We start from the raw sequence: 14,117 nt of genomic DNA, 5'->3' as shown, positions 1-14,117 counted from the left end.
CCTGTCCTGTCCTGTCCTGTCCTGTCCTGTCCTGTCCTGTCCCGTCCCATCCTCCTATCCCGTTCTTTTCTGCCCCGTCCTGCCCTTCACTTTCTGGTCTTTCTGCTCATATCAGGTGTTCAGATCCACCTTCAGTGTTTCATACTTTCATGTATGGACCAGAATGTTCTCATTCAGTCAGTAGATGAGATGATGTGAAGCATGTTAGAAATCTGTTCCAGAATCATCAATCAGCCGTTGTCTTCCTGTCGTCCCTACAGAACTACTTTGCCAGAAACTTCTACAACATGAGGATGCTGGCCCTGCTTGTTGCATTTGCAATTAATTTTATACTTCTGTTCTATAAGGTAATGGGGAACTGGGTATGGTAGGAAGACACACACACATGCACACAAATGTATCTTTACAATGACTTCCATTCATTTGTCATTGATTTCTACAGTATAACCCTAAACTCAGTTCACACCTCAGTTTTAAACCTAACCCAAAAATAACACTGTGCACACACACACACCACACACACACACACACACACACACACTCATGCTTTTAGCCCTCTATTCCAGTTGCTATAATACATTTATGTCAATTGTTTCTGTTAAAAAGGCTTTGAATAGTTGAGGGTGATAATAAATGATCTGCAAACATCTGACATGGATAGAAGCCTGGGTCAGGGGTCATGGGTCACAAAATCAGGCCATAGCTAAAGAGTGTCAGTGTTACAGAATGCTTTAAAGCGCAGCATTACTACACAAAACTGTTGGGTTAGGTTTTGTACTTTGTTATCCACATGTAGACTGTCTAAAGCAGACTGTTGTTTGAAGCAGTTATTAGTTTGTAAATTATTTGCTCTTTAATTGCAAAGAGCAATTAAAGAGCAAATAGTTTTCTTGTAGAGCCCTCCTGAAAAGGAAACAGTATTCTCTTTCTTTTTTTAATGTCTTTTTGTTGTTGTTGTTGCTTTGTTGTGAAAAAAGCTAGTTAACTTGTTCCTGCCAGGTTTCTACTTCTTCCTCCCTGGTGGAAGAGAAGGAAGCTGCTCACAGCAGCAGCCATGCAGACAGCAGTGTCCAGTGGGATCCACTGCTTGGAGAAAGGCTGGAATCGAACGAACGGGTGTCGGATGAGACGGGCGAGCCTCTGAAGCCGGTCTCAGTGCGTTTTGTTCTGGAGGAAAGCAGCGGATACATGGAGCCCATGTTGCGGATCCTAGCTGTTCTCCACACCGTCATTTCTTTCTTCTGCATCATCGGATACTACTGTCTGAAGGTAAGATTGGCAAATTATGAAACACAGCAAAAAAAGCCTCGTGTGGTTTGGATTTCCTCATGTTAACAGTATATTTCAATTCAGTTTATTTCTATAGTACCAGTTCACAAGCAATGTCATCTCCAGGCAATTTACAAAAACATGATTCCAACTCAATCACACACATTCCACCTGATCCTAGTTATCAAACAGTACAGTATGCTCAGTTAATTATTCAAAGTAGTTTAAAATGTTTCTATCTAAGGAAACCCAGCAGAATGCATGGAGTCATTTAGTGATATTTCAGTAATTTGAACATAGCGGTCCTGTATTACTGTGTACGGCTCCTGTAGGTTCCACTGGTAATCTTCAAACGTGAAAAGGAAGTGGCCAGGAAGCTTGAATTTGATGGTCTTTACATCACCGAGCAACCATCTGAGGACGACATTAAAGGACAGTGGGACAGACTTGTGATCAACACTCAGTGAGTGGATCAGAACAGGAACAAAAGGAGTCAGAAAATATTTGTTAATATGCATTCATCTTTTTCTTTTTTTACCACTTACACTTCTCTTCACTTCCATAAAAATGTTGTCCTTTCAGATCCTTCCCCAACAACTACTGGGATAAGTTTGTCAAGAGGAAGGTAGGCAAAGGAGTTTACAAAGATGTGAAGTTTAACTGAATGAATTTTGGACATTTTTTCATACAGTCTTTTACCTTGTGCAGGTGATGGATAAATATGGGGAGTTTTATGGCCATGACCGCATCAGTGAGCTGCTGGGGTTGGACAAGGCTGCTCTGGATTTCAGTGATGCTCACAAGAAAAGAAAACCCAGGAAAGACAGTTCACTGGCTGCTGTGTAAGTGTCTTACTCCAACAGTGTGTGTATGTGTCCTTTTAAGAGCAGGAAAATGAAAACTAAATATTGATGAATAATTAACATGATGTAGTCTGGAGGTTTGAAGCTTTTCCTGCTTACAGCAAACCAATTACTCTGCGATTCAACATTCTTTAAACAGGAAGATGTACTTTCTGCCATTTGGACTGATTGTAATATAATTGATTTTTCTTAAATTCCTACTTGCATAAAATGGTGGCATGTCGAGGTCATTTTAATTTAATAACCGACATTAAGAGAAGGAATGATCTGGAGTTTTGAATAAACTAGAAGCCATGTTTGGAAACTCAGTAGCTTTACAGACACGTTTAGGACAGAGCTCTTATTAAAATGGTTATTGGCATCAGTCCATTGATTTCAATTTTTTTTCCATCAATGTCTTTATTGAACTATTGAATATATTACAGAAAAACAACAGAAGAAACACATTCCCTTACTGTCTTCCTTAGAATCGTACATACTGAAGCCCTAGTGAGAGATTCAAGAACAGTATTACCCATAGATTTCACATTTTATTACATAAAATACTTTATTATTTATTATGCATATAAAGAACAGCCAACCTTGTCTTGCCTCCTAACAGGCTCAACTCCATCGATGTGAAGTATCAGATCTGGAAGCTTGGGGTTGTTTTTACTGATAATGTAAGTATTCCAGCAGCCACGTGCACAAAGAGACGGCGTCTAAACATTTAAAACCCAGTGTGGGTTTTCAGATGCTTTTCTCAATATTAGATTTATTTTAATATCCAGGAATACACTGAACAAAAATATAAATGCCTCATGTCAAATGTGAGTTTTATGAACATTTGGGTTACGCAATCTATAGAGAGACTCAAACTATAAATTCAGCAATTACTGATCTTCATATTGGCATTGATAACATCCATTTGTAATGGATTGCCAGTCCTTTGAACATAAGGGTCAGGTTGAGGAATTTGATTTTGACCCAGATGTTTCTCCTAGGCGGTTACAGACAGTCTGACGTGTCTGTTGTGCAGACCAATAGTTTCATCAGCTGTGTGTGTCACTGGTCTTAGCCGATCCCGCAGATGGGCGAGCCGGATGTGGCGTTCTTGTGCTGGAGTGGTCACACGTGGCTGACAAGGATGAGGTCAGTTTGCAGTAGTGCCAGTCTGTTGGAAAGCAACTCTTAAACGACCTGTTTAATGGACATTGGGCCGTGCAGCTACTGCTCTGGTGGACGTCCCTGCATCCAACATGCCAATGGCACGCTCCGGCATAACTTGTGACATCGGTGGCATTATGACTTGTGACCAGATGTGACATTTTGGGGCGGCCTTTTATTGTCCCCAGTCCCCAAGGATTGTCCAGTTGTTGCTCATTTTGTCTGATCACCCACTGGACATGCCCCACCCATGTACCGAGTAAGAAAAAACTCCCTGAGTAATGCTCACTGACAGCAAGTTGGATTAAAAAAATTACATAAATCAAGAGAAATATTACTTTTGTACAATAAAATATCAGCAAATACTCATTTACAGTTGTTAACTCCGCATGGCAACAATATTTGACATAATATATTTTTGTTCAGTATATATAGTTAGTTCAGTCCAATCAGATATATTCAGTCATTATCCACACAGCTGTCAAGGTTTCTTAATAATTATACTTAATTTATGCACTTAATCTTTGACAGAAATCTCCCTTTTTCATTTCCTTTTCAATTATTAGCATAAAGTAATCTTTATGCTAATAATTAGCATTACTAAGCAAAACGTTTTGTAACACAGGACATGCTTGAAGAAGAAATTAATCTATTTTCACAAATATTCACATATATTAAACATTTTAACTGAGGTTAGTTCTGATGTTTGAAACCCATAGGAAAGTGCAATAACAAGTTGAACTTTAATTCCAAAACTTTTTATCCAAAACTCCTTTCATATTGTTTATAAATTCTATATCATGACATAAGTGTGGTTCCTGCATCAGTCCGTAACCATGGTGCTGTCCCATTGTTGTAGTCCTTCCTGTATCTGGCCTGGTACATGACCATGTCCATCCTGGGTCACTATAACAACTTCTTCTTTGCTGCCCATCTGCTGGACATTGCTATGGGCTTCAAGACCCTGCGGACCATCCTGTCTTCAGTCACACATAATGGCAAACAGGTAAGCAGGCTGTGTGTGTTTGTGTGTGTAACACGTTTGTTAAAAGGCCCCTAGAAGTCATTCTAGGAGTCCCTGCAGTCATTATCCACACAGCTATGGATAATGACCTTCGACTTCGACTTTGTCATATTAGCCTCTTTAAAAAGTGCGAAGGATTGACCACAAAAAAATAATAGATTTATTTGTATACAGACAAATATTAAAGTGTCACTGATATGATAAAACCATTTACATGATTTGTTCTGAGCAAAGCATGGTGGAAGGAAAATTATTCTAATGTGATTATGAAGCAATAAATAAAGTTGTATTTAATTTCTTCAAGTTAGAAGTTAAAAATTAACAGTTAGAAAAGTCTTGGATTGAGTTTTAATCTTCATGCAGTTAATTATGTTTTGTGAAATACTTCAATAAAATGTCTCAACGTGATGTACATGTTATTTGTGTAAACCTTAGTGTAGCTTATAGTTAACTCAGTTTAGGCTGTTTAAGCTTAGTTTTAATAGTTTAGGGTTTATTTGTAAAGGAAATGTTAAACTTCACTTGGAGTTAAATGATTCACAATGAATGAATATCAATTAATTACCAAACTTCACATGTTTTCAAGAAAATCACACAAAAAAACTTAACTTGTTCAGTCAAGTTATAGATAACTACTTCAAAAAAATAACAATAAAACAACATATTAAACATTGTGACAAGAAAAAAAAAGATTTTTCCATCTAGAAAGGAGGTTAAAGTGTTTTGTAGAAACAGGAACACTGACTGCAGACTCTCTGCTCAGGAGGTTTGCTGTGTTTCCTGTTGGTTTCTGATATGGAGAACATGGGCAACTGCTCAGGGTGGCATCTTGTGGGAGCAGCATGAGCAAAAATAAAAACAGATTTTTTTTAAAACACCACCTGAACGTTGCTTCTTTCTTTTGGAGGAATGTTTTTTCTACATTATTCCAGGGTGCTGACGAATATGTTTGCAAACGGATGCAGGAAGTCAGCACAGACGTTCCAGCTCAGTTAGAGTTGATCAATAATGAAAATCTCCATATCATGGAATTATAAATCTTCTGACCCTGATGGCCATCAAAGTAGTGTTTTCATCCTCCTTGTCTTCCAGCTTGTGCTCACTGTCGGTCTGTTAGCAGTGGTGGTTTACCTCTACACAGTGGTTGCCTTCAACTTCTTTAGAAAGTTTTACAACAAAAGTGAAGATGGAGAACTTCCAGACATGAAGTGTGATGACATGTTGACAGTGAGTATGATAAATATCTCCACTTTCATTGATTGTATTTGTTATGAGTTTGAATAAAAAGAAGCAACTGCAGTGACTTTTACATTTGCTTTGACATCTAAATGAATCCCTGCATTTCATGCTGGAGTGGATCAGTTAGAAAATCTAAAGTAGTGGAAGTTTTTTTTTTTTTTTTTTAAGAACATAATGTCAAAAGGTGGTTGTGACCATGACTTAGTCTAAAAGTTGGAAAACTGCTGAATGAAAAAGTGTGTAGGCAACTATAGCCTTAGTGAACATGTAATAGATTTGCAGCACAATGGCGCAAAAATACAATAATGTAACAAATGTTTGACATGATGCATTGTATCTAAAAACACTTCACTTACTACTTCTCCAAACTACAATTGCATAATGAAATATGAAGTAGATCTGAACATATTTTAATAAAACATAGTTTTGATTGAATGCACCAATGGCCTTAAATCATGTCTGAACTTGTGCTGAAAGTCAAATATGTTAATGCAATCCTGTAGAAAAATAAGTTTTACTGATGTCTGGCTTTCTGCCTGATTGAACCGCTGTGGAACTGAAGCCAGTCAGTATCTCACTGCCTGTCTTAACAGGATCATTTATGGTGGGAGAAGCAGGGGTCAGAGCGGTCAGGCCTGGAACCAGGCATGCCTGGTTCTGCATCTGATAATCTGCTACGCTATTGTGTCCTCCGATTATAAAAGCCCTAGAATTATGTATTTTAATGAGAATCTATGGACATATAGGCAGTAACTGTTCTCTGCCATGTTTAAGAGATAACTATAAAAAGGAATCTGCCTGTTTGTGTTTCTGCAGTTAGTACCTTGTGTCACCCAGACGTTTTGGGACACACACACTAATCCGTTTTAGTCACCCACCCGTAGCACTTGATGGAGCAACTGGTTCCTATTAAGGAGCCAATAGTGGCAGCTCTGCCTGCATTGAACCGCGGTAAGGTGACAGGAGCTGTGGAGCTTAGAGGGATGAACAAGAGGAAGTCTGTAGTCATGGAGTCACTTGTCTCAGGTTTCAGAGTTTATATAAATAGACCAAACTTATACAGTGCTTTTCCAATCATTTTGACTACTCAAAGCGCTTTACACTAGTCACATTTACCCATTCACACTCACAAACGCTCACACATTTATACACCGATCAGTGGGCAATTTGGGGTTAAGTGCCTACCCAGGGGCACATCGACATGTGGCAGGAGGCAAGACGACGACTCTACCCTCACAGCCACATTCGCCCCGTATAGTGCAGTGAAGTGATCGTTTTCTTCCTGTTCTGTTTATTTTTCCCTTGTGCCTGGAGGAAAATTCCCTAATTTCCGTTTCATCTCTTCAGTTTGGAGATATTTTTAGTTTCTTTCCTGTATTATGACGTATAATTCTTTAATCAAGACCCTCTTATAAGTCATCTGTACATTCTTGGCATCTACTGATGCACCAATATACTTCATATTTAGTTATTTTATTAGATCTTTTGTTTTCTGTTAGTTTAGTCTTTGGTACGACATTCCTAAGCCTGTGTTTCCCAGCTTACTTTGCAAAGATGTTGTCACTTAAATTCCTATTTTATTACATGTTTTTCCTTTGAAATATATATGAGAACTAACTGAAATAATTGTTTCTGTCCCTTTTTTGTCAGCTAATAGTTTACTAAGGTTGGCCTTTTATTAACATCAAAAACTTCTGTTTCCTTTGTTTACTGTATGTCTACACACCTTAACTACAGTGATGAACTGAAATACTGCTAATTAATGTGCATTGTGCCTTTAAATAATGAAAACCAACATGTGGTGCTTCTTGATCAAATACCTAAAGGACACTTTACAACATTAAAAACACAAACTAAACAGTAAAAAATAGCAATAAAACACAAAACCACAAAATCACTAAAAAAATTAAAGTGAGAAGGCTGACTTCAACAGAGGAGCTTTGAATTGTGTTTTGAAGGTCAGAAGAGAGTTAATATTGCAGATTAAATATCAAAACAGCTAAAACAACTTTAAAAAAACACTTTTCTTTCACCTTCTTCCTCTCCATTTCTCGCCCAGTGTTACATGTTTCACATGTATGTGGGCGTTCGAGCAGGCGGAGGGATTGGCGACCAAATTGAGGATCCTGCGGGCGATGAGTACGAGATCTACCGGATCATCTTTGACATTACATTCTTCTTCTTTGTCATTGTAATCCTGCTGGCCATCATACAGGGTGAGAGACACAGCAAATATATGCTCCTATGGACAAAATGCCTCAGAATGATGGTACCACTGCACTGTCTCATCTGAGGTCAAAAGTAAGAGAAAAACTGAACAAGAACATAATAACTTGTAATTTGGTGAAAGAAAACTCAACACACACGGACAGGGATGACGAAGATAAGAAGCACAAAAACTTTCACTGTCCAATTTGCAGATTTTTTTTTGTGGAACATGACTCCTAATTAAACCTACAAGTAACCTCATACGGCCCTCCCATCTCAGCGCCACATGGCAGTGAGAAAACGTCTCTGTCAATGCTTTCTCACCAATCCCATGCCTGTCCACTAGGCGGCACATTTGGCGAATCTTCCAAATAGCCTTCTGTCCAGTTCAGTACGAGTTCATCGGCAAGTTTTGAAAGTTTGGCCAAAATCCGACCTTCCAGACAGGAGTTCTAGTCCTGTTATCCTGTGATGTGGCGGATTGGTGAGGACTTTCTGTAAGGTTTGATACACATCATGTGTGGAGATCAGAAATCTCCACACATGATGGAATCATCATCATGTTGCTCCAAAAATACCTTCATGAAGATGGCTGTACCATTTAAGTTACTTCACTGAGTAAGCTTCTGAACATGTGTGATGTCTTCTTAACCTGATATGATACTTTGCAAAGGAACAGATAGGGTTGATGAATTCACTCAGCCCTGTTATTTAGTTCAGTTTTTTGAGTGCCTGACAGCTGCTTGTGGTCAACTGGATTTAGTTGTTGAGTAGTAATGCTGCAGAGGTATTGAGGAGCAAGTTGAAATGTGCTGCTGCGATAGCGCTGCATAGCTGACTGGCCTGGTAAATGTGATTTTTCCAATTCTAGGTTTGATCATTGATGCTTTTGGTGAACTGAGAGACCAGCAGGAACAAGTCAAAGAAGACATGGAGGTGAAGACACACAGTCACCAGAAACACATTTGTTTTTGCGCTACCAGCACATTTTCCACCATTCTACCAATTTAAATATTTATTTGATATTCAGATGCAAATTTTAGCTTAACAGCTAGCAGAGTCAGAGATGAAGATCAGTAACTGTTGGGGAGAACTTATTACCTTTGTCTTTGTTTTCTTGCAGACCAAATGTTTTATCTGTGGAATAGGAAATGAGTATTTTGACACAGTACCACATGGGTTTGAAACTCACACACTACAAGAGCACAACTTAGCCAACTACTTGTGAGTATAAGAGGCTCCTCTGTGCTTTTATTGGTTGTTCCTGTTATTGAAGCATGAAGTGCAGCTGCTACTTGGGAACCTTCAGCTGAACTGATGCCTTGCACTTCGCCAAAGTTTCAGTGGGCAAGGCACTGCAGCAGTTATTACTGGTATTATTTATATACGAGTGTTAATATGTCAAAAGGTTTTACATTTAGTAAAGAAATGTAAAAACCAACACATGTTCTCATTCTAATGTGATGGTGACCTTTAGTAAGGTCAAAGAGTGACTCCTACATGTTCTTTCTTCCTGTGGAGTTTAAAACCTGTAAATCTCATCATGTTCAGAGACAGAGGTTGGTGTTAAACTCTGTAGAGTTTTTATATGGCTGGTCCTCCAAACAATGAGCTGTATTTGGTATCAAAATAAAAAAAAGCCAGTGAGCTTTGATTTGAGGATTTCTCAAACATGCGTGAAAGAATCAAAGTATTAGTTTAGGTGTGTTTTTGATGAACGTTATAACATAATAGAACTTGGTTTTTTGTAACATCTCCCCTTAAGTTTGAAGTGATGGTTTTTCTGATAAACTCCAATATTTCTGTAAACAGTTTGTTCCATCATCTGTAATAAATGTAATAAATGTTTGTGTGTTTCAGATTCTTTTTGATGTATCTGATAAATAAAGATGAAACTGAGCACACAGGCCAGGTACAGCAGCTCCTCTCCACTCAGCTTTTCTTTCATTCTGAGGGACATTTTGCTCTCAGTATTTATGGTCCAGTTCATTCCACAAAGCCACTGATATGTTTCATGGTGGATATTTTCTAAGAACATTCTTTTTTTCCTACATCTTGTCCTTTTAAAGTCCTAAAATTAGATTCAATCCTTCTCATGCTGTCTGTTTCTCTTGAAGGAGTCTTATGTATGGAAGATGTACCAGGAGCGCTGCTGGGAGTTTTTTCCTGCTGGTGACTGTTTCCGGAAACAGTATGAGGATCAACTGAACTGAGCTCAGTCTGTCCTTCATCGTTGCCCTCTGTTTGCCAAACAACTCTGTCCTCTCTGTTCCACTTGTCAGTCCAAGCGGATCCAGATGTTCTTCCCTTCCTCAAGCCATCCTTATTTAGACAGTCAGCCTGCTAACTCTGACCTAATCTTCAGCCCACTTTGTTTGAATGCTTCTTGTACATAAACAATATAAGATTCTAATATGTACCATATGTGACTGATGGCATGTCAAGATTTTTATCTCAAGTGATCTTTTTGTTTTGTTGTTGTTTGTTTCACTTTATTCTACGTAGAGGACATGGTAACATGCAAAAAATAGAGCAAAGAAATCTAAAAGGATGTGAAAAAGCCTGAAAGCCATTCAGAGCAAAAAAACTGTTCCACATGTTCATGTTAGCTGTAGACCCAGGAGGTAAAAACACAACACAGTTCACTCACTCACTCATTCATTTCCAGCAGAACAAAGCAGCAGCTGCCATGTTGATGTGACAACTGTGTTGCACATCTGAGAGAGTGAATGCTTCATTCAAGCACAGTGCAGTCTGAGGAGAAACTGGTGCTGCTGATGAAAGCAGAGCCTTCTGGTTGATGAAGTTTGCAGATGTTTGTTCATAACCAGCCTGTGTTTAAGGCTGACTTCTCTTCATACAAAAACAAAATAAATATATATATATATATTACACACACACACAATATAATAAACAGATGCCACCTGCTGCTGGAGTAGCTTTAAGATTTGATTTTATTGAGAGGCTTTTAAACTTCAGTGTCAGAGGACATGTTTGTTTGTTGTGCTGGATTAAAGTCGGAGTGCAGTCTAGTGTTACTGAATGCACCACAATACCTTGATAAGGAATGTTTATCTTGCTTTTCGACAGAGGATCAATCAATTTCTAAAATTTAGCTGATGCTGGTTTCAGTATTTATATATTTTCATGCAAACAACCAAATGAACTTGTTTTGGTCACCTTTATAAATACAGTTTATTTTTGGCTTGTCTGGTGGATAACCTAAGAGCAGACTTGATGCTGATGATTATCTGGTTTTCTGAGAAAGAATTGATGTTATTGACAGTATTGATGGTTTGTTCTAGTGAAGGCGTCACAGAGGGACAGCGTCTCCTGAAAGGCCGTGGAACAGGAAGCTTCAGGTGGCTGACCATCTTCACTGTTCACACATCCAGTGATGCATCGCTCCAAACAAAGCAGTCTCTTTAACAGGGACACCTTCCACATGTCCCTCTGTTTTAAGGTCTGGCCCTTCATTCAAAACAGAATGGAATAACAGCGTTAGAATATGAAATGAGTTTTGGATGGGAGCTGTGTTGTTTCAGAAGTCGCTCCAAAGAAACAAAACCCATCCAGCAATCATTATTCTTTTTTTATGCTTAGTAATGCTCTTATAAAATACAACAAAATATGTTATTCTTTTCAAGAAATGTTTAGAAATAAAGTCATTGCATGGAAACTATTGCAGTCTAATGAACCTGAGACAATTTAAGGTCAACTATAAATTGCATAAAACTTTTCATTAGGATTATTTAAAAAGTTTAGTTTTAGGTTTACTGTACATCTAGATGTTAAGTATTTTGACACATTGCATCCCTTAAAGAGAAACACCTTATTTCATTGTGTATCTTTTCCTTACTATATGCAATTTATAAGAGAAATCTTTAATGATGATTTGGTTCAAGCAATACCTCTTCATTGAATGTACTGGAGGGTCTGTATATTGTTAATGGCAAACAAAGATAGGACAACACATTGTTGCTAAAGTTTATTTCAGTTAAATAAATGCACGTATTTATTCATTTATTCTATGTTCATTTGTTTGAATGTTCCTTTGCCTTAAAGATGAAGCACATAGAAGGAAGTAATTGGTCCTTTTCCTGTCTTGACTGAAAACAATCAAGCTGGTAACTTTGCACTGAACAGGTCATGGTGGTTTTCTTCTCCTCATCAAACCAAATGCACTACGGTCGACCCCTGTCAGGAAGAGTACGCTGTCTGAACACGTAAACCTAAACCATGATTACGTTTAGGGGGAAAAATGTTTAGGTATTAAAGTGAAGATGGGAATCCTCAAGGGCCGGGTTTCCAACAATCGAGGATGGATCCGGTGAAGCAACTTCAGCTTTGAAGCAGTGTTTGCTAGCTTCTGCTACCTCTGTCTTTCTATCAGCTCTATCTGATCTCAAAATGATAATGGAATCATTTTTAGTCTTTTGGTTCATATGTTGAAGTTGCTTCATTGTACAGGCCACTAGAGGACTGTTGTTCCACGAAGAGCCATGTTTACTGGTTACATTTAGGTTAGTGACACTGCATGCATTGTTAGCCTTGCTAACTTGACCAGCAAAAAAGGGTGAAAGAGGCAGCCAACATGTGTAATGTGCGTGTGTGTGTGTGTGTGTGTGTGTGTTTCCATGTTGTCATGCCATGCTGACGACATGCCTTTTTTTTCTACTCCTGCAGTACCGCCTCAGACTGTAGAATTTGGATCATGTGAACGTAAACATTTCAATATTTACCATGAGGAGGCATGTTTAGTTTGCCTTTCAGTAGTGCATTATATAGACCTTTTGAATAAATTATTGCTACTTTTGACCAAGGGAAATGTAAAAGAGGGACTGGGTAAATGAAATTGCATGGTCTGGAAAATAAATCTTTATTTATACATTTGTGAGATGTTGCATATTTATAATTCATGCATTTGCTGATGGATTGTGCTTTTCATTCTTCTGCAGATTGGGACATTTACAAAATGAAACTAAGCTGAGTGTGAAAACAATGGTCCTCACATTAAATCGGAAAACTTTGCAATGAAATGCTCCCACACACATTATTGACATCTTTCTCTTGAACTACTGAAGTACTTTTACACACACAAGCAAAGTAACTACAGAAGCTAACTTGATTTTACTTCCACACTTCTGGACATTTCGTAAAGCATAGATTCTTAGACTCCCTGCCACCAGTCACATCCATATAGTATTGCAGCAACAAGGCAGTTCAAAGTGCTTCACATGATAAAACAACTTTGATGGTTGACTATAAAACCTTGAGAACTTGCTACTGATTTCTATTCGACGTCCTTGTCATTTGGATTGGTTCAGTAGCAACTTTATATTGTCTATTTATTCTTTACTTATTACACATATTCCAACTGGGCTTTATAACAACACTTAATTCATGAATTCAAAAAAGGAACACTTGGTAATGTGTCAGTGAAACTGTTTGCTTGAGGAAAAGGATCCCGTTGAGCTTCACACCCTCAGTGGATGTAAAGGTGAGTAAAATGACAGCCAAAGAATCACTGAGGCATTAGTGAGAAAATGACCACACAGCTGACACTTCTTCTCTGCTTCAGTGAAACACTGCAGAATCCTTCATCGTCATCATTACTATCACATGACCAACTGAAATAAATAACTGAAATAAATGTCAGTTGTTAATCTATATGTATGAATCTTTTTACTAAAACTGAGCAAACAGCATCTTCAGATGTAAATTCATATAGTATAGTTTCCCTCCCTAGTAAGCATGTACTTTTCAATTATATAATGTACACCAGAGATATCACAAACGATATATGAGGCATCCAGAAAACTTATACACAAGATTATTCTCCAAACAAAAACCAATGTTATCTGACAGCAAAGAAACGATGCCACCAGCCTGCTGAGCTGGCTGACAAAACACACACACACACTCAGCCAAAAGAGTAGAGCTGCCATAATTCAGCAATGACATTGAAGACAAAATTGAAATAATCCACAGTGGGAGGGTGAAAAAAAAAACAAACAGTAAAAGTCTTGGTAGGTGTTTACATGAGCGAGCAAACAAACAAAACAGGAATTTCTCAAAGCAGCACAAAATTCCAGTCAATCAACTGAACTCTGACCTTTGGTCCCATCTTGCGTGATGAGGAAGGAAAGCTTCCCTTCTATGCTGGCAAAAAAATATGTTTTGATTCATGGACATTTCAGTTATGACCAAAAACATGCAGAGATGAGTATTAATGTTTGTACACTTCTCATATTAACCTTTTTGGGTCACTGCCAAAACGGAGACATCAACTAAAATATGACATTAATTTAATTGTTTGATGCAATTAAATGAATATATATATATATATATATATATATATATATATA

At 38.0% G+C, this 14,117-nt stretch overlaps 1 protein-coding gene across 1 annotated transcript in view; it reads left to right on the top strand.

Annotated features, from left to right (window-relative positions):
- The window catches only part of LOC103129799 (ryanodine receptor 2-like), an 85,700-nt gene extending 73,061 nt beyond the window's left edge, over nt 1-12,639 (top strand). The window contains exons 71-84 of the mRNA XM_016665395.1: nt 261-347; nt 1,000-1,269; nt 1,602-1,732; nt 1,852-1,894; nt 1,978-2,111; nt 2,734-2,794; nt 4,138-4,284; nt 5,395-5,529; nt 7,601-7,757; nt 8,621-8,685; nt 8,873-8,973; nt 9,610-9,661; nt 9,867-10,729; nt 11,014-12,639. Of these exons, the coding sequence (XP_016520881.1) occupies nt 261-347; nt 1,000-1,269; nt 1,602-1,732; nt 1,852-1,894; nt 1,978-2,111; nt 2,734-2,794; nt 4,138-4,284; nt 5,395-5,529; nt 7,601-7,757; nt 8,621-8,685; nt 8,873-8,973; nt 9,610-9,661; nt 9,867-9,962 (1,479 nt within the window). The 3' untranslated portion in view covers nt 9,963-10,729; nt 11,014-12,639. The remainder of the gene's footprint in view (nt 1-260; nt 348-999; nt 1,270-1,601; nt 1,733-1,851; nt 1,895-1,977; nt 2,112-2,733; nt 2,795-4,137; nt 4,285-5,394; nt 5,530-7,600; nt 7,758-8,620; nt 8,686-8,872; nt 8,974-9,609; nt 9,662-9,866; nt 10,730-11,013) is intronic.
- The last annotated feature ends 1,478 nt before the right edge of the window (nt 12,640-14,117 follow it).

Source organism: Poecilia formosa, unplaced genomic scaffold (genome assembly GCF_000485575.1).
Source record: "Poecilia formosa unplaced genomic scaffold, Poecilia_formosa-5.1.2 Scaffold578, whole genome shotgun sequence".
Lineage (NCBI taxonomy): Eukaryota > Metazoa > Chordata > Actinopteri > Cyprinodontiformes > Poeciliidae > Poecilia > Poecilia formosa.
The sequence above is the reverse complement of the archived record's forward strand: the minus strand, read 5'-3'. Positions and strand labels throughout refer to the sequence as shown.